Source organism: Panthera onca, chromosome A2 (genome assembly GCF_046562875.1).
Source record: "Panthera onca isolate mPanOnc1 chromosome A2, mPanOnc1 haplotype 2, whole genome shotgun sequence".
In the NCBI taxonomy this organism is placed as follows: Eukaryota; Metazoa; Chordata; class Mammalia; order Carnivora; family Felidae; genus Panthera; species Panthera onca.
Genome location: NC_138340.1, coordinates 144333665 through 144353577, shown reverse-complemented (window position 1 = coordinate 144353577; position 19913 = coordinate 144333665). Strand labels below are relative to the sequence as shown.

Below are 19913 nucleotides of genomic sequence, written 5' to 3'. Positions count from 1 at the left end.
TACAGAAACACAACCGGGAGGGTGAAAGCCATCAGGGAGGAAGGACAGATGAAAAGAAGTGTGGGCAGGGTGAGAAGGCTGCATGTTCCCCGAGCTGGTCTCCCCGTCACTGGGTGTTAGGCATGCTTGGGTGCATGTGTGAATGTGTCACGAAGAGCCCTTCCTCACACCTTGAAGGGCTGGCCACCGAGAGCAGTCCCAGGGCCTTCCCTCTGCGCTTCATGGCGCTGTGCCTCATCAGGGCAACAGGGCATGTGAAACCATATGGCTTCCCTTGATGCAAGGCTAGAAGTCTGTATGTTGAGAGGGACTATGGGTCCCAGGGCCTCATAAATTTTTGAAGTTGTCGTACTTGAGTGGTGTCTAGCTGGGCTAGCTCAACAACTGACTATAATTCTGGATGGGGAAACAAGAATCAAAAGCTTCAAGGGCAAACTCCAGCTTTGCCACACTGACCCTCAGCCCTGGGTCGAATGCCAAAAAAAGCGAGGCGGGATGCTGATAAAGTAGAACTGTCTTGCATCATACTTGATAATAACAAAGATCATGGCTTCTGGGGTTTCAAGCCTATCCTCTGAAACACCCTGGGTGGAAAGACCTCTCATAAAGATCAGAGGCCGGGGCCAAAATGTGAGAGGTCTGACCTGAAGCCTGGGACGATGACCACCCACAAACAGGCAAGATGACAAACTGTATGTAAATCAATCTCACCCAGAGAACCAGTCCACACTGTTACAACAGATAGGCATAAGAACTCGTAACAGGAAGATATGCGTTTTGTGTCTGATTTTGAGGGCTTAGTCTAACCAGCTGGCTACAAGGAAGACTGTGAGAACCACTCAGTGCTTTGGGACGGCTTCTGTTTAGGGCATACTGCTTATCAGAACCAAAGTCATGTCAAGAAAAGGGCAACGTAACAGACAGATTTTATGGCAGAGAGAAAAGGGAAAACCGATGAGAGCTAAGCCCATGAGGTAAAGAGTGGTCAGATCTCAGGCTCTAGGACCACAGGTTTCCTGTTCAGATGCAGGTGAGGAGAACAACAAAGCAACCACGGGACCCTCAGCCCGTGTGTGCTTATTCACCGTCTGTGTGAGCGGGACAATCCTGTGCTCCGTGCCTTAGTAATTACCTTTCAGCTCTCTCCAGGCAGAACAGGGCTGAGCCCTCCCATTCTGCAGATGCTGAAATCAAGTAGGTAGTCATGTATCAAATATGAAAGAGAACCCAACCTTTAAAACCCACATGTGACCAGAGTGAGAGCCCTTCAGGACGCTCTTGGCACTCTTGCTTAAATGATTCTCCAGAGACAATGACTCAGGGTGTAATTGTGTAATTCTGAAATCTGCGACAACACATTTTGCCGGTCCCCTCACCTTCCTCCCACAAATAACCTGAAGGGCCAAAACGTAGAGCAAAATAAAATGCAAGTTACAAAGCTGCTGATGTGTTTAGAGTGGAAGTGCTGATATTAGAAGGAGGAAGTGGTTAAGTGCACCCTGGGCGTTTGGAAATGGCCACGTCTGCAGCCCTGTAAACTGATGAAGGATGAGTTGTGGCCGTCTCTGCCAAGCAGACAGAGAGACTGGCCCTACACTCGGGAGGTGGGAGCATGGTGGTGAGAAGGCACGAAGATAAGAAACACTATTTAGCAAATACCAGTACCCTCCTACAAGGAATCTTCCAATTCCGAAAGTGACCCTATTCTAAAATTACCGAGTGGCAAGTGGCCAGGCCAAAAATCCATATCCAATCAGCGGTAATGGACTATTTGTTGCATTTCCTCATATAGGGTTGCAGCATTGCTATAAAAATCCTGGGTCGGTAGTTTTAGATTTATTTAACCAGAGGTAATAGCATCCAGCACCAACCACCAGCACTGTAGAGACATGTGAAGTGGCTTATACAGGGTACTGGTAGTGGAGGAGGCACCTGTTGGGTTTTACCTGCAAAATCTCCACTTCTAGCTGTGCATTCAATGCCAAGACCGTCTTCTGGTACCACTAGATAGGATTCCACTGCATCGAGAGAAGGCAAAGGGAGAAGAGGGAGGCATTATGCTAACCTGGAAAGAAAAATGGCACAGTGAAGCTGTTTCCTTTCAACTCTTCATTCCTGGCTCAATAGACAGCTTTTGTTCTTGCTGCAGTGACTGTCCCAAGGGATTCATCTTGGGTCCTTTTCTGGTCCTTTTCAATCCTGGTTAACACCTAGATCTCTCTTTAGAGCTCCTGCCTGGCACTCCACTATCCTCCAACTCTCCAATTTAATACAGATCAAAGATAAACCTATGGCAATTGTAGACTGCTGTGGCCATGGTAAGGTGGTAAGGGGACAAAAAAGAGCAAATGCTATTCCATCAGAGGACAGGGAAGCCTGGGCCAGCTACGATCTAGAGAGGTCATCCCTATATTCCTTATTTTCAGGTCACAGTGACATCAGGAAATGAACAAGGTCAGAAGTCCTGTGTAAGTCACAGAGAGCCCTGAGTATTGGCAGAACATCCTCTAAATACCCGTGTGGCAGTTCAACTGCATGGCAAAGATACTTAAGCCGTTATTTCTTAGATATCTGTGAGGTATGTGTAGAATCTTGGCTTCCTGGCTCTTGGTGATGTTTGGCCTTATCTGTCCATAGTTAAGTCTAGAAGAGGCTCTGTGCATAGGTTAGGACTCTGTCGGCATTACCTCCAGACCTTTACTTTTCCACTCAATGTGACACTGCCTAGAAAGAAGAGCTTCCCAAGTGTAGGACCATGCAGAAGCAGAGGCAAAAGACCCTGTTTCCTCAATCTTCATAGAAAAATGACCGGCTAACCCCAGATGGTATTTATTTATTTATTTTAAAAACTTTTTTTTTTTTTAATGTTTGTTTATTTTGAGAGAGCGAGCAAGTGCAGGAAGGATAGGGAGAGGGAGGGAGGAAGGGAGAGAAGGGGGCGGGAGAGAGAGAGAGAGAGAGAGAATATCCCAAGTAGGCTCCATGCTGCCAGTGCAGAGCCTGATGCCAGGCTTGATCTCACGAATGGCAAGATCACGACCTGAGCTGAAATCAAGAGCTGGACACTTAACTGACTGAGCCAACCAGCCCCACCCTCCCCTCCAACCCCCGATGGTACTCAGACAATTTTTGAGAGCTTGGAACAAGAATGGCCAATAGGTATCGGTGCGAGTACCAAATCCACTCAACTGGTAGTAGCTCCTAGGAACCCTGTTTTGAGCAGATTCTGAGCCCTGAGCCAGAGCAGCCCTGTGACCAGAAACATCTGCCATGGGTGCTAGACGGGGGGAGCATGCTTACGTGCCACTACTAGCTTAAATACATGGGACTGGAGTGTAAAGAGCACTGGAGAAGACTAACCTTTGTTCTTTGCTGATTCTAATATGAATGCTGTTCCCAACACACATGCCTGTGACCTGCCTACCTCCCTACTCTTCATATCGTGGTTTATCCACACACGCTGAAGTTCTAATCCTAGATTTTAGCTAAACTCCGAGAGAAGAATTTTCATTCATGATAAAAATGATGACAAGCTGTTGTTAACCAAGTATTTACTATTCACCAGGGCACCAGTGTTGGGAATTTCACATGTATACATTATTTCTACAATCACCCTACAGAGAAGGTACCTTTGTTGTAGGTGAGGCAGCTGGGTTAGCAGGACTGTTGTACAACTGTTGTACAACCCAAGGGGCACCATTCTGTTGAATTCTATTATGCACTGAGATTGCCCTGGATTTAGAGAAGCTAAGGATCATGTCCAAGGTCATTCAGTAAATGGTGAGGTTGGAACAAGAACGCAGGTCTGATTCCGCACATGTTACTGACAAGAGTTTTTAAGTGACCGGAAAAGGAAAGATGTCCTTAAATGTTCTGCATATGGGTCTAAGAATGAACTTATCTTTCCTGAGTAAGTGACACATGTTGTTTAGACCAGGTTAGGGTATCTGCTGTTAATTCTCAAGCTTGTTCATAATCTTATTTCATGCACCACAGCATTTCCTAACAGACCATTGGTCACTTTCATTTTCAAAATCCATTTAAGTTCAGCTGACCAGAAACTGTCACAGGTGGAGTGGCAAGAGGGAAGTTCATCAATAAAGCCAGATTTGGAACACAGAAGATCTCGTCTAGTCCTTGGCAACAGACACAAGAGGTGGGCGTGCTATCGATAAGAAGAGGGCAGGGTTAAGGTTGGCTCATCCACTAGAACAGTCACCACTGTGTCCTTGGAGGAGTCACACGTGAGACACCAGAGAGTTACTATTACCTGGAGAGCAAATGAAATGTACAATCTGCTTACTCCTTGCTCGCAGCTTTGACAGCCCAGCTATTGTATAGTAAGGGCTGTGTTCTAAAAAGATTATCAGTTGCATTATATAATTCCAAGGAGAAGATAGTAACGTTCAGGCAGTGGGTGTGTCTGAGAACGGTTAGGATTGAAAAGGGAGACATGATGCCTGAAGATCCCCAAACATGCCAGCATGAAAGCTCACATTCAAGTCCACGTGGGTGCTGGCCAATGTGTTGGGGTCCCATGTGAAGTTCTTCTGGAAACAGAGAGTGAGCAGGTCTGCATGAGGTCATCTTTAGTGTGGAAAGTAAATATGATCTGCTAGTCAGAAGACAGAATTATTTTCCAAATTAGGCTCCCAGAAGGAAATGGACAGACTTCATAAATAAGGGATTTCATCTGAAAAACAAAAATTTGGAGCTGTTTTTCTTCAGCCTTTGTTATTATACTAAGAATATTAGCTTCCTTTTTTTTCTTTTTTAAAGAGAACCCTTGCCAAAGCTCAAGAAGCAGTGAAAATTCAGGATGATTGAAGAGGTAAGACAAACCAGGAGTTATTACTAGGGGCATATGATACATCCAAATTAAAATAAATGGCACCCAGCTCTCCTAGCATAATCCACCTATGAGGAGTCCAGAAATCTCTTCCCTCCTGACAGAATTTTTCCATTTGTTCTGGGTCACAGGCTCTACATAGCTATACAGAAGGTAGACCAGGATGTGCCTGGCAATAGCTGTCATCCACAGGGATGGCTCATAAAGAATTTTATGTCAGATAGGCAGATAGTATTGAATACCATAGGTGGCAGGAGCTTAGCGAAGCTCGGTTTGAAGGATTTTCATGACCTTGTGTTTGTAATGATAATCTTGTAGCGAACCAATAAATACACTCTCCAGTGGCAATCAGTGCCCACTATACTCACTTCCAGGTTCAATTTAGATGAAGTTCAAAGTAAGTACTGGGGACCATTCCAGTGGAAAGATGTAAGAGGAAGTCATGTTTGAGCCTTTTACAAAATCTTTACTCTCAGAGTGGCGGGGGTTAGAAGTAAAGTAAAGGTGCCTTGGCAATGACAAGGCACTTGCTTCTGGGGGAAACAGAGTCTGTCAGGTCTAAGGGCTATACTTCCTATTTCCTTTTACTGGTAAGAACAAATTGAACCGGCAGAGGAAACCTCAAAATCTCTTAAGGAAGAGTATAGTAGTTAGTAAGGACCAATTCCCCGGGGAAAGGAAGAATCCCTCCACCGAAAAGGATTTTCTTCCCTGAGATGGAATTCTATCCTTGAGATGTTCCTACATGTCCCAAGGAGGCCAAATCTCTTGTGGCCCTAAATCTGACTCCATTTTGTTCTCTCCCCACTCCCAACAGCCAGGCTGGGATGTGAACACTGGTCTCGGGAGGGCAGTGAGGCCTGCAAACTTTGCCAGTCAGCCTGTATGACATAATTACAGGTAATAGGATCTTGGCCAAGCCAATGACAAATTAGGCCCAGCAGCTATTTCAGAAGAATGGATGCAATTCTATGCTTGACTGGCTATGAAAGTTCTAAGCAGAAGAATAGGGAAACAGACAACAGCCCAGCTGAGCCAGCAGCTCTGCAGAGAGGAATCCCACCGGAGCCAGCACACTGCTGGCACCTATCAGCACATGCTGCTGAGCTAGCTTCGGAAGGCTACTGGTGACCGGCTACCCGACGGGTAGAAAAGCTGATAGGGGAGACCTAGCAGCCAGGGAAGGGAAAAACAGGGCAATGTGACAGGATCCCCCACTCTTCATTTTTCCCTCATCTCTTCTCATTGTGATGCCATTTTCATTTAGGGGCTGGAATGGGAATCGAGGGCTTTCCTTCTAGGGCTTTTAGAAATACCTGGCAAGGGCCACGAGCCCAGAAATGAAGAGGCTGTAAGTGGGCAGGTAAGAGCCTGGTATTCACATGGTGCTTACAGCATATCACTGAACAGGAATTTGTTGACTGGAACTTCAAAATAAACCCATCATCTCACTTAATAGTTTGATCCACAAAAGCAAAGGATGGGAAATATACAGGGAGGGGAAGAGACGAGTAGCCTCCTGGGAGAATGATACAGGGGCACTAATGACTTCAATTTGAACACTGGACGTTTTTCAAAACACTCACACATCATTATCTCATTACCTTTAAGTATCCTGGTGGGACTGCCAGGGAGACCAAGGAATGTCAGGGTCCCCTCGTAAGCAGAGTCAGGCTTGGCAATGCACTTTTTCAATGAGAAGCTCCTGAATTAGCAGCTATGTGTCCAGCCTTAATACTCAAGGCTTCCTCCCTGACCCACAGATGGTGACCTTAAAGAGCTTTCCCAAAGAACTATAAAGGACAACATATATAATAGTTGACTTAACGAATCTATTAAGTATCTCTTGTACGCCAGGCAAAGTACAAAGACCACAAAGACAAAAGCATGGATCCTGTCCTTGAGAAGCTTAGAATCTAGTGTGGAGACTTAACACACAGGCAGATCCTTTCAACAACATCGGTCAGTGAAGGACAGATGTGTGCACAGGATGCTGTGGGGACCAAAGGAAGGGCATCTCAGCCAGTCTGGGAGACCAAGGCAAAGCTTCCCAGAGAAGGTTTATCTTGAAGGACAGGTAGGTACGAACAAGAAATCAAAGAAGGAGGATGGTTGATCTACAGGGTGGGGAGCTTGGGTCTATCTAAAGAATGTGAGAGATGAAACGGGAAGGTGTGTACCGGGAACTGTGAGTACAGGAAGGTCAGTGAAACGAGTAGTGATGAGACATGGAGCTGGGGAGGTAATCAAGGCTATATGTCAACTAAGGAAATGAGACTTTAGCCCAGAGGCAGTGGGGAAGCATAGATTTATAAGTGAGGGACTTACTTAGATCTGTGTCTTAAGAGAGATTAGAAATAGGAATATGGATTATATATGATCCAGCAGAAATGGAGCAAGATACACCAGAGAGGAATCATTATTTAAAAAAGGAAGGCCCGCAGAAGTCAAACAACAGATGAAGCAGGATCAGGCAACCAAAACCTGTAAAAACTGTGACAAGAAGAGAACAAGTATTTTGGGAAGGTGTGGCCACAGCAAATCCCTCAGATCCCTCTGGAGTCCTGTGAGCATCCAGAATCAGACTCAGTGGTTCTTTACTGAAGATGAACTCTTAGTTTAACTGCTGGACCTTTAGGGAAGTCCTTCATAAATTAATTAGCTCCAGATATTTGAGGGTTGAGAAATGATATAATACTGCTAAAAGAATGACCACATTCTAATAGAAAAATGGGCAAAATCTGGGGAAGAAAAAGCACCCGATTTGGAATGCAGACATTTGGGTGTTGGTATCTGCTCTACAACAAGCTCTGTGAACAGAGGCAGATCACTGTGCATGTCAGTTTCCTGAACTGGGAAACTGAGATAATATTTCTCATGTAGGTTTGCTTTGAGATTAAAATGAAACGTTGCATGTGTAAGCACTTTTACGCTAGAAAATACTATATAAATGGAAAACCTGATCATTATTAAGATAGGAGGTCGTTACCTGAGCCCTCTTCAGAGAAAATAGCCTTAAACGGAAAACAAACTGAAAGAACACTGGTGGGTGATGAACCATTAAGAGTGTGTGGGGAGGGAAAAGTAAAGCCTTAGCTTCCAACAGCCTTTAACACGTCACAGGGAAGAGAGCAGTTTAGAAAGGTGACCTTACTGCATTCCTTCTTCCCTGGGCAGTGGCAGACATCATCTAGAATAGGGTGTCCTTTGCAAGTAAGTGAAACGTTGGTAGACAGCTGGCTCACCTTCCCGGCAGGTGACTAGTCGTGGCTCAGTGAGAGTTACGGGACCCAGGGAGAGTCTGTGAGCAGTGTTTCATTGGCCTTACCCGCACCAGGTGTCCTTTGCCCTTCTGGGTTTCCCCGTGGCTTGAACTATCGTTAGTGCTTTGATCCAGAGATCTAACTTTGCTACTGTTCCCCCTCCCGTGTGTCTCCTGGCCAGGAAGGGACCCGCACTGACAGACGGGAACAGGAAGGGTGTGAGCATATACCACAGCACTGTGAGGGAAATGTGCAGAAACAGTTTCAATCAACGGGAAACTGCTTAGACCAATTATTATCTTTCTCAGACAAGATGCAGCACATTTGGCACTAAAAACAAAAAAACAAGAAATAATTTTCCTTTTATTCTAAGTTTTCTCTCCCAGACGCACATCTCTCCATAAATACGCACCAATATTCACTGCCAAGTCCACATTCCTCTGAAATGTAAATACATGTTCTTCGGACAGCACCAGTTGCTTGTGAGGCTTTTGTGCATCTCTGTTTACAAAAAAGCAGGGGTGGGTAGTGGGAGAGAGGGGATCTAGGACTACGCCCTGGCCACTGCAAGCTGCAGCAGGAGCTCCCCAGGGGGGCATCCTCCCTTTCGATGCCAGCAGGAAGAAGGGAAATAGGTCAGGGAATCAGCCAGTTTTCGGCTCAGGCTGTCCAGCATGAGGACATTTTCCAGGCAGCAGCAAAGGGTAATTTCTGAGATCTCAGGAGGACAAAGGGGTCACTGAGAAAGGTCTTGGAAATGATCACCAAACCTCTATACATCCCACATCCTGCCCCAGGGAAATGTACCTCTTATAGCCTGGAACTGTGAAGAGGGTTAAATTGTGGCACTGATCTCTTTTAATACCTCAGAGCCCCTTCTCTAAGAGCGCAGGTTTTCCTGACAGCGACCATGTTACTGTACAGGCAGCGGCTGGTCAGTGAGTGAATGCTGGCTAGCTGGCCTTCTGGCGAGGTGTGAAGAGATCCCAGATGACTATTTATTCACAGGAAGGGTCTCAAAGGGAAGACGAAGGCTTTGGATTGTGAGATCAGTGTTTTAGACAGGAATACCAAGGCAGGAAAGAACCACTTTCCCAGAACCACATGATACCTGGAGTGCAGAAACAGGAAATTGAAGCCAGTTATCTACCCATTCCCTAACGCTCTGTCTCACCACTACTTCTGGGAAGATGCTAGCGATGGGCACAATTCACCAGATCTTCCTGTCCTTGGCAGGGTGGCAGGGAATTGCCTGAAAGAGGCAGCTGTATGGGCGGGGGCACAAAGAGTATCACCAGCTCATGCCATGCAGTGGGACACAGCCCTCATATAGATCACAGTCACAACTACAGCAAGGGACACGATGACCTCACGTTGGGTGGCCCAGAAGTAGCCCAGCCTCAAAGGCAGGGGATGTTGAAAGTAAATTGTCATTTTCAGGCTACAACAAGGTAAAAAACCAACCAACTCAGCATACTCTGTACAGCAAGGGTCAGCACACTTCTTGTGCTAAAAAGACAGATAAGTAAATATTTAAGATTTTGTGAGCTACATGGCCTCTGTCGTAACTACTCAACTCTGCTGTTAGAGTATGAGAGGAGCCACAGTGTGGCAATGTTTCAGTAGCACTTTATTCATGAAAACTGGCAGTGGGCCGACTTTGCCCACCCCTGCTATATACTAACTGAGTCAGGCTGAGGAAGAACTGTTGAGCTACCTGGATTTCCTCTAAGTGTGACGTGCTTTCAGAGTTCCTTGGCTGCTTTGGCCACAAAAAGTCCAGTAACAAGCTGGTGTCTAAACTGCTCTTCTTCTTGCCCGGGAGCAAGAATGTCAGAACACCCAGACCACTGACCTGGAACAGTCCTCCCAGACTCCTAGCTCAGGGGAAGGAACAAAAGACAATGGGAACCGATGGCTAAGGAGAAGGAGCACGTAGAAAAATGGGAAAAAAAAGAAGAAATACAATGAAAGGTGACCAGAAAGACAGGAAGATGGAGCTGAGTGGTGGCCAGGAATGTCAGTAGCTCTGTGCTAACTGGTGTCACCGTAAAACACACTAAAGGAAAGAACGGCTATCGGGTGTCCAGATGATGGGGGCCATCTGAAATGTAGAGAAGAGACTTGTGTGAGACTCTGGCAAGCTCCACATGAGGCTATGGGACAGAAAGACTACAACTCTCTCTTCCCCCCAAACGGAGAGGCACGTAGCAATTTGTGCTCTGGCCACCCAAAGCCAACACAATGTATTTTGTAAGCAGGGAGTCAGGCACCTGCACCTCAGCTTTCTGTCTGCTCCCTGGCAGGTGGGCTGACCTAGGGGCGTGCCCGTTATAGTCTCTCCCCCACTACACGTCCTTCTCCAGTCAGTTTACAGGTTTATGCATGTGAGTCTAACTCGACGGACATGCCGTTGTGGGGGCCTGGGATGTGCTGTGAAATCATGAAATCTGTGTGTTTCTCCCTTCCTATTGGATTCTGCCAGTTTATAGTAACTGGGAAAACGAGGCAGAGGGTAGAGAGATCCCGGTCAAAACTAAGATAAGAAAAAGAAAAACATAAAGGGGAGGGATGGGGCAGGGTCAAGGACGATCACATCATCGCCAATACCTGATTACCTGACCAAGTCTGATTACCAAGGGGATTGGCACAAGGTACCAAAAGCCTGTCCAACCGCGGCCATCACAACAGCGGCTTGGCTCCCGAAGAGCACCTGGAGTGGAATGGGGTGCTGTGGAGGCTGCCCTGAAGGTAAGAGCTACGTGAGGTGAGAGGCTGTGAACGCACACTCAGGCATCCGTACAGCGGCACGGTGCTTCCTCCTCAGGGCGGGAGGGATCTCCACATCCAGGAATGCCAATCCATCAGGCTTTCCTAGATCCAAGTGAGGTGGAAGGAAGAGGCAAAGAGACATGTGCCCAGGACAATGTATGGAATAAAAATACAGGTAAAAGCGACTTAGAACAAAACAAAAACCACTCTTCACTCCTACACTGTCAAGAAAACAGTTTACATGTGTGATATGAAGGGAAATGCCCAAGGGAACAGGTTAAAACCGGTTCCTTTAGTTAAAACTTCAAGCTGTCCTGAGTTTAAGCCATACTCCTCTTCCCTCTGGAAAGACCTTTCAAAACAGTCAGGCCGGGCAATCATATAAGCAGCTAAGAAAACGCAGAAAGTTTCTTTATCAAGAGACTCCCGACTTAGGGCTCTGCAAAACTGGGGTGCTACAACCAAGAAAGCCACATATCAAATCTGGATTAGACCAAGATCTGCAAACTCACACGTCAGGGGCATCAAAGAAGATGGGGGAAAATTTATCTTTTTTCAACAATCAAATACCAGCAAATGTACAGACAAAGGTAAGGTCACGATACTAAGAGAATAAAAGAGCTTTCGGCCCACTCATTCCACTTAGTGGCCAGTATTCTCTCTGACCCCTTGTGCTCTTTGGATGGCACCAGCGGGCCAGAAAATGGGATCAGAAGAAAAGTGGCTGGGGAAATGAGAGTTGAAAAAGAAAGGGAAAGAAACTTCAGGAGCCGTGAAACAACAGGGGAGGACAACGGTGACCAATGGGGAGGGCGACACAGAAATGTGGCGCAGCTAGGAAGTGACGAGGACGTTACTAATGAAAAGTCTCAGAGAACCCCACGAGGGCCTTTCCTCACTCCGTCCAAAGCACGACCACCGGATGTCTGTCGCGGCTACTTCTGTGATGACTTTAAGTCGCAGACCTTGGGTGGACCTGTTTTTCCCGTCACAGAGCTGCTCTGTAGGTCATTCCCCAAAGGTCCACCCAGAGGAAATTCCAAAATATTTGCCCCGTCTACCTAATTACTGTGCTCCAAATTGCAACAGCTTCTGATAGACAACTGGACTATTTGGATTTTTAAAATACTTTTCCTGCAGGGGCTTATCTTTAACCGACAAGAATTCAAACTACACTGGGCAGTTACAAAATAGAGGGGAAGGGGGAAGGCACTCTGCATGAGGATTTCTTCTTCACAAACATGAATGCATCTCAGCACAAATAAATGGGTCAGTGTGAGACTGAGGAGGCATGAAGGGGTCCGGCACTCCTGCCCCCGCCCTACTATACAGACGGCCAGCACAGCCTATGCAATGCCCAGGTTGTTGCAGTTCATTTTGGGAAATGGAATCCATCTATGTTGAACTAAGAATTCAGGATTCCTTTTGCCACCCCATTTTCTTTCACAAAATGGAAAGGTAAGTGCTAAAAAAAATCCCCAAGAGGTGGCAACCAAAAACAAATAGTGTCGTTCAGCCAGAAGTCAAAGAGGTGGTTTTCTACAGGTCTGGGCAGTCCCACACAGCATCCTGGGCTAGCCTGCTCTCTTGTGCCTCTAGTACCCAATATACTCACTGGCGATTCAAATCCAAATGAGAAACATCCCCAAGCCCACACGTCTGATCTCAAGGATCTACAAAGCCCCACGAGCGAGCTAACCTCTAGGACCCCATAATCTTTTAGCTCTTGCATATCATGATATTGCATGAAAGCTAACGGGACCCTATGGGTTTGATTGTAAAAGAAATGAGGACAAAGGCAGATCTGAAATCCTCAGCCTGAGCCCAGCACACTCCCCCACTGTTCCTTTCTTGTGCCCACCTAGCAGGATGAATGACTGCAATACTCCTGGAAAGAAGATGTATCAGTTGACTATGACTTGATAAAAATTAGCAGGTAGATGGACACCGCAGCAGATGAGAAGCCTAACTCCCGCCTGCAAGAGCCAGGCCAACGGGCAGAAACAGAAATACAATTAAATTAAGTCAGAAAACCCGCTACATAAAATGCAATTACTCAAAGATACAAATAAATGTTCAAAGAAAATTGGCCCCTGACAGGGTTAGTCAAGCTTCTAAATCCAGCTGGAGGCAGGCAGCGCGGGCTGATTCGCCAAGGAGGAGGGCTACAGAGCCGTAAGCCCTCTGCCTCAGGATGCTGCCTAGGCCGGCTTGGTGTTTCAGCACACAATCCCAGGACACCGGTGGCGGGGGGCTGTCTGGGGGTGGCTGGCCAATGACGCAGGGCTCAAGGAAGCAGGATGTGGGCAGACACAGAATGGATGGTGGATGAGGAAGGCCGAGCACCAGAAAAATGTCAGACTCATCTCTGACGTGGCAGGAAAGCACGAGACCAAGGGAGCCCCGTTTTCTCACCCCTCTTCACACAAGAAGCAACCGTAAGATGTCCCACCTCTCGCTGCAGCACCAGCTCCTTGGTGAAAAGTGTGGCTTCCTCACTGAAAGGCTCTCCCTCTTGCACCAAGCCTGGGAGGTTTCGGGCTCCTCTGGGGCATTCGATGCCTGTGTCAGGAGAAAAGGAGAATCTGTGATGAAAAGGGGCCTGGTCGGCCTAGTGTCCAGCAAGGATGGGACACCGCCCTGACACTTTCGACAGGGCAGGACTTAGATCAGAATGCCATCACATCAGAGATAAGATGCTGTAGAGGGAAAACCCAACCATCACCAGGGCAGCGGTGATTAGAGGGGGCAGGGGAGGTGAGCTCCCGGCCATAGCATCTGGGAATCAGCAAGAGACCTGGGGAGTTCCAAATAAGACGTGTGGGGAGCACAGGCACACCCGGATGTGGGATGCACCCCCTTACAGTCCCAAGGTCTCACCGGCTTCACCATCGCTTATCTAAATGGCTCTCTCACCTAAATCGTACTGCTATCCCCAGCCACTCTGCCTTCTGAGAGTCATTCCAGTGGACTCCTAGACATTTTCTCTTTACTATCTGGCTTTCACGTCAAATTTCACAAGTGTTAACTCGGTGTCATTTTTCTCTTCATAAGCTTCCCCTGCTGTCCTCTGGCTATATTCTGGACAATAGTACCATCAGTTTTTCATTCAGAATGAGTAACAGAAAAAACAGAATACTGATGAAGTATTAGGTGTCTGGAACCAGACAGACCTGGATTCACATCCTAATTCTATCACGTATTCGCTTTGTGACCTTAGCCAAGCTGCTGAACCACTCAAAGCCTCAGTTGTTCTATTTGTAAAACCGGTAGAATAATGTATCTGCCTCCCATGGTTGTTGTGTGAACTAGGAGAGATTATGTATGTAAAAACATGTAGGGGCACAATGCCTGGCCTATGGAGAAGTAGAATACATTTTAACTCTTATGGTTTTACCATTATTATTAATATTATTATTACTATTTATAGCAATCACCACGCTCATAACCTCAGCTGTCTTTCACTCCATACCTAGCCTATAAGATCCCTGAGGATCCCATTCTTCACACTTCTTTATATCCAAAGATGGTCTTTTATACAACACGGGTGCTCACTAACCAACTCAGATTGCCTTTTCTTTCTCTCTTTGATTCAGTCATTCATTTTGCAACAGTGATCATCAGTGTTAGATCACTGACAGTGGTCATCAGTGATAGACCATGAGATACGTCACATTTAGATATCTGAGTTACTTACACAGTATTTCCAAAAAATTCGTACTGCAACTGTAATTGTGAGACAAAACGTTGAAGTAGGCTAGAGACAGAATAAAAGGAAATGATCAAAATATGGCGGAGGATGCATCTATGCCCAGGTCTCTGAATCACTGCTGGTCTCTCCTCCTGCAATAAGGCAGAATTGGGAGGCGTTACCTCCCAAGGCATTTTCCAAATGGCCTTGGGTGCCGGTACAAGAGATTTGGCACAGGAGGCAAAGAAGCAAGGTGTCTAGGCAACTGCACACACTTGCCAGGAAGCCTTTGGGCAAAGGGGCCCCCACTGCTGGGACAGAACATGCGTCTCTTATGGACGAAGCCAGGTGGCGGCTCATGTTTCTGGCCACAGTACAGATTCAAGGTCATGAAGCTCAGAGGAAAGGGAATAGTTTATATCTCGGGTTTTCAGAAGCTCAAGAACAGAGCTTTCCCTCCAAGCCTTGAGGCCTCACAAAAGGAATACATCACATCAAAGGAAACACCAGAGAGGGAGAGCAGCAGAAGGATAGCAACTGCAGCAGGACAACGGCTTGGGCTGGTGGCCAGGCCACTCGCCCAGCTGTGCAAGGATGGGACAGCTGAAGGCCCTACCCGAGCATCTCATGGGTGAGATCTCTAGGGCTGCCTCGTTCTGGGCACTTCAGTGCCAGGCTGTGTGGGAAAAGTGGAACTGATTTTTTGGTAAAAGAGACCAATAAACTCAGAGCCAAAGAGCCTGAGACGTAACCCAGAAGGGAGAGATGGGGCTAGAGTAAAACTGAATGAAAGTCAGCCCATGGTTTCTACAGCATCAACAGGCAAAATCACTTTTCATTTTCTATCTGCAAATTAAGCAAGAACAGAATTGTCAGAGAGAGAGAAATAAACAATTCTATTGAACTTTCTGGCCACAGACCCATAGATAAGGCTTTGCTGCAAAACAGGAATAATGCTAAAATACGTTTCCAGTACGCTTCTGACCCTTAGCAGCCATTTGGGTGGGGGGCTGTGCTGAGTGCTGTTGGTGGGGTGGTTATGAACTGGGGACCGGAACCGGGAGGAGGCTGGGACACTTACTGGGTGGCAGGAATTGGGGGAAAGACTGCACGAAAAAGGCACAGAAGATTTCCTGGTCTCACTGTTTGAGCAGATGTACCTACTCTACTCTGATGTCACGACCTTGGTATTCAGAAATCTCAAGAAATCTAGAGATCCCAGTAGTCCTCTCTGATTTCTGGGAGACCACCAAGTGATTAAATCCAGAAAACAAGATGGCTCAACAAGCCTTCAAGTCGAGCAGAAATGGAGTCAAAATGTCTTTCAGGAGAGAGAGACCCTTGGGCCTGTGGTGACCAAAACTCAGCCACTCCAAGCAGATTCAGAGGCAAAGAAGGGCCTTTCTCATCTGTTCCCCCAGCTGCCAGCAGCCTGGCTCCATCCAGTTCTTCAAGAGGAAGAAGCAGAAGTAAGTGGTCTCCCTACACCTTGTTAAGTGGGGAAAAAGTAAACACATCAATGCACATTAATTCCCATCGGGCAGGTAGGTAAAAGAAAGGAGGGAACAGAAAAGTTGCCTGAGAACAAGAGTATTATCTCTGCTTTTATCATTGATTTCCTTTTCTTCTGGGCGTTCTCCCACTTCTCTCTGACTGGGCTCCTCTGAAGTAACCCCTTCTCAGTCAAAACCCGTCTCAGCTCGGTCACATCTCAGCTCAGGACTGACAGGGAGACATTGTATCTTAAAAACATATCCAATGGAAGTGGGAACCTAGGTATGAGAGCTAAGAGGAAAAGAGAGGTGTTAAATGAATATTTTACTGAGTACCTGCTATCTGTGAATAGATCTAAGGCCTGAAATCACTACGGCCTGAAAGCTACTAAGTGGTTATATGAACCCCGAATTGGCAGATGCTAAACTATCGAGACAAAGCCCAGTTTTGGAGTTCACTACCACTGTAACTAGAGAGCATTACAACCTGTCACGGAGACTAGGCAGGAGTCTGGGGCCTGGGGTCCGCCATTTCTTTCTTTCTTTTTTTTTTTAATGTTTTTTAACGTTTATTCACTTTTGAGAGACAGAGAATGAACAGGGAAGGGGTAGAGAGAGGGAGACACAGAATCCAAAGCAGGCTCCAGGCTCTGAGCTGTCAGCACAGAGCCCGATGCGGGGCTCGAACTCACAAACCGCGAGATCATGACCTGAGCCGAAGTCGGACGCTCAACCAACTGAGCCACCCAGGTGCCCCTGGTGTCCTCCATTTCTTGTTGAGCAGGGTCAGGAAGTCCAGGCACAGCTGGTGTCTGGACGTAAGGCAGAGGGGTGCTTGGCACCGGGGCCGCCATAGTAGTGGCTTCCACACTCAGGGGCAGGGGAATTGCTAGACTTGGGGGGATGGAGGGGGTGGCTAGGAAGGATGTCACAACAGGGACTGAGAAGGGAGAGGCAGAATCTACTTCTGCTTGTAAAGAACTGTGCAGCTGAGTGTTTTCTAGCTTTTAATTTTATTAGGGCCCATATATACATTTACATATGGGTATATACACTTTTATATAACAAAGTTTCCACAAAACAATGGTCTTTCTGTTCTGTTTCATTAAAGAGAAAAAATGATGGTTATGACATTGAATTAAGCCTCTAGTGGGTCAGGGCCCTCAGCAAGAGTTCAAAGGCTATGCTGAATGTTTATTTATCAGTTTCTGGACTTGCTTTTGTATCCCAAGGGAAAAAGGAATAGGGCAAAAAATATGCTATCCACCAACAGAGAGGAAACCAAACAAGTGTTAATATTCTAAACCCAGAAAGACAGCTGTTGCTGCTGAATACCAGGTAAAGACACGCTGCCAGCAGGAAGCGCTCTGCCCGGCCCTCTTTTCCTAAGAGCCTGGCCAATAAGTAAACCCCGTCCATGCTGCACCTTTATTCAAACAAAGATTGCATGACGGGGCTGGTGTACCTGGTGTTCCTCTGTTACCAATACGGTGGGGAGGGAGGGAAGGAAGGAGGGGGGAGAAGAAGAGAGAAAAAGGAAAGAAAAGGGAAAGAAAGAAAAGAAGGAAAAAGAATTAAAGAAAACAGATCAAGGGAAGGAAAGTCGGGTTCTCGGAAGGCAAACCCCGGGCTGCAGCCACTGAGCCACATAGCAATGGAGATCTCCCAAGACTGGACGTATGAAATGATATATCACTGGAGTTCCAGAACTTCTCCCTAGCCAGGTGAGAAAGTGCCCGTAATTCTGGATTGTGCATATTACTGCTACTAGCTGCTTTTTCTGACAATGCACTGGTGCAGCGCTGCCTGCCTGCTGATAAGAACATATAAACTTTGCTGTGCTTCAAATGCCGCAGGTACAGGTTAACTGCCAAACTGACTCCTGACACTCACAAGTCATTCAAAAAACAAAAATATTTGGTTTAAAAAAAAAAAACACACAAAGATATGAAAAAATTCCCAAACATTCTTAAAACATTTTCTTTGCCGACAATGGGGTGTGCCAGAGTGAAGAAAGATACTGTAACCTGTGGGGCTTTTTGGCTGATGTCCGTGAAGGACAGATAAGACACACACCCTTCTTATCCATATGGCTCCTTGACCTCTTTTAAGCCCCACAGACCTATCTGCCTATAGCTAAAAACCCATTATTTTTCATATCTTTTTTAAGCTTTCTGGGATATGATGGTTGCCCAAGACTATTTAAAATAAAAAAGAGGATGTGCCTGATTTTGTATGGTTTAGGAAGATAAAATGCATCACTAGCTATGAGCATACCATGGTTCTGGTTTCTGCTCTGCCAGTGACGAAGTATGAAACCTTTTGGGGCTTCATGGTCTCTATGAAATAAAGGAGCTCTGAGGTCTCCCCTGGCGATGAAATCCTGCAATTTTGACTGAGCCCTTCTGAGATTCCTCACCCGAGACTTGACTTCTGGAGTTCAGGATGCCCCCTTTCAAATGTAAAATGCCGGGCTATAGAGCATTCTATTAAAAAGAAATTATACATTCAGAGACATTGACTAACTAGGTCAATTAACACAAACACTTTGGTCAGTCAGCTTTGGAACAAGAAGTACAAATTCTTGTTAGTGATACGATAATGGCTATATGAGAAATTCTATTGATGGCTATGTGAGAGTCATGTATCGCTCCGAATATTTAACACTGTAGGTGAGTTTTATGACAATTAAGCCTCTGGGCTCAAAGTGTGTTTGCTTTTACCTTTATTGGGAGCTAAAGGGAAGTGTGTGGCAATCTGCCTTGGCTAGAAGTGACAGCTTCCCAATGGCACTTTGTCCAGCAAACAAGAGACCAGGGATTAGCTAAAGGAAACAAAACTCTAGAGGAAACAATAACCAATTGGAAGGATTAGTCAACGGTACTCACTTCCCGTCCAGTGTGCTCACTGCTGCGCCGGACGTTACTGAGGGAGGGCTCCAGAGGCACGCAGACATACTCTTTCCCGTCTGCCTACTTACGATACTTAAAAATGCCACAGTTCACTCAGCAGATGGTCCCTCCTTCCATTTCACAAATACGTATCAGTGCCTGCGCCGGGCTAGGCACTGTGCTGGAAGCAGAGGGCTCAATGATGAAAAAGACAGACTTTGGGCCAATCACGCTTAATTACCAGCATGAAAACATTGTATTTGTCTATCATCGTGCAAGGTATGTTACTGGTGACTGAATTTCCTATTAAACCTACCAGGCTACATACTGTTAAGAAACAGCATGTGGTAACCGGACTGTGCTAGGCAGACACATGTGTGTCTGGGAGACTGTTGGTAGAATGTGCTGGACAAGCCGATCGCGGGGCTCACCATGTCAAGTCCCTTGCTAAGGCATCAGGCAACTACGTTTCCTAGCCCTTGTTCCGGGCGTCTGTCCCCTCCCCTCACTGCAAATTGGGGATGGAGGTCAGAGCTGAGAGTGGGGGACTGACAGGGGGCTGGGGGGAGAAAAGAGTTGCTGCTGTACACGATTCAGGGGTGGCCAATCTACAGTCAGGTTGGCAGAGGAGAAAAGGCTCTGTCCAAATAGAAACGGGAGCTATAGGTGAGCCAGTAAGATTCTCTTTCTGGAATTTGAATCCAGCAGTGTGCACAACACAGGCCCATCAGGAGCCAGAGGAAGGAGGCAATCTATGCAGAGGGGACACTGGAGCACTACCACTGGAGAGCTACTGTTGAGTGCCTGGGGCAACCTCAGACCCACAGTCACCTTCCAGATTCCAGGATCTGACAGGATCCTGGGCCTTAGCTTACATCCCATTAGATTTTCACAGATATTCCCAGAAATCTGCTCTCCCTTTACTGCAACCATGAGCAAGCCTACGTGAGAACC

General features: G+C 46.6%; 1 protein-coding gene across 1 annotated transcript in view; it reads right to left on the bottom strand.

Moving 5' to 3' along the window:
• Nucleotides 1–19913, bottom strand: part of SND1 (staphylococcal nuclease and tudor domain containing 1) — a 422669-nt gene that overhangs the window by 84333 nt on the left and 318423 nt on the right. The window contains exon 16 of the mRNA XM_078439837.2: nt 13337–13446. Within this exon, the coding sequence (XP_078295963.1) occupies nt 13337–13446 (110 nt within the window). The remainder of the gene's footprint in view (nt 1–13336; nt 13447–19913) is intronic.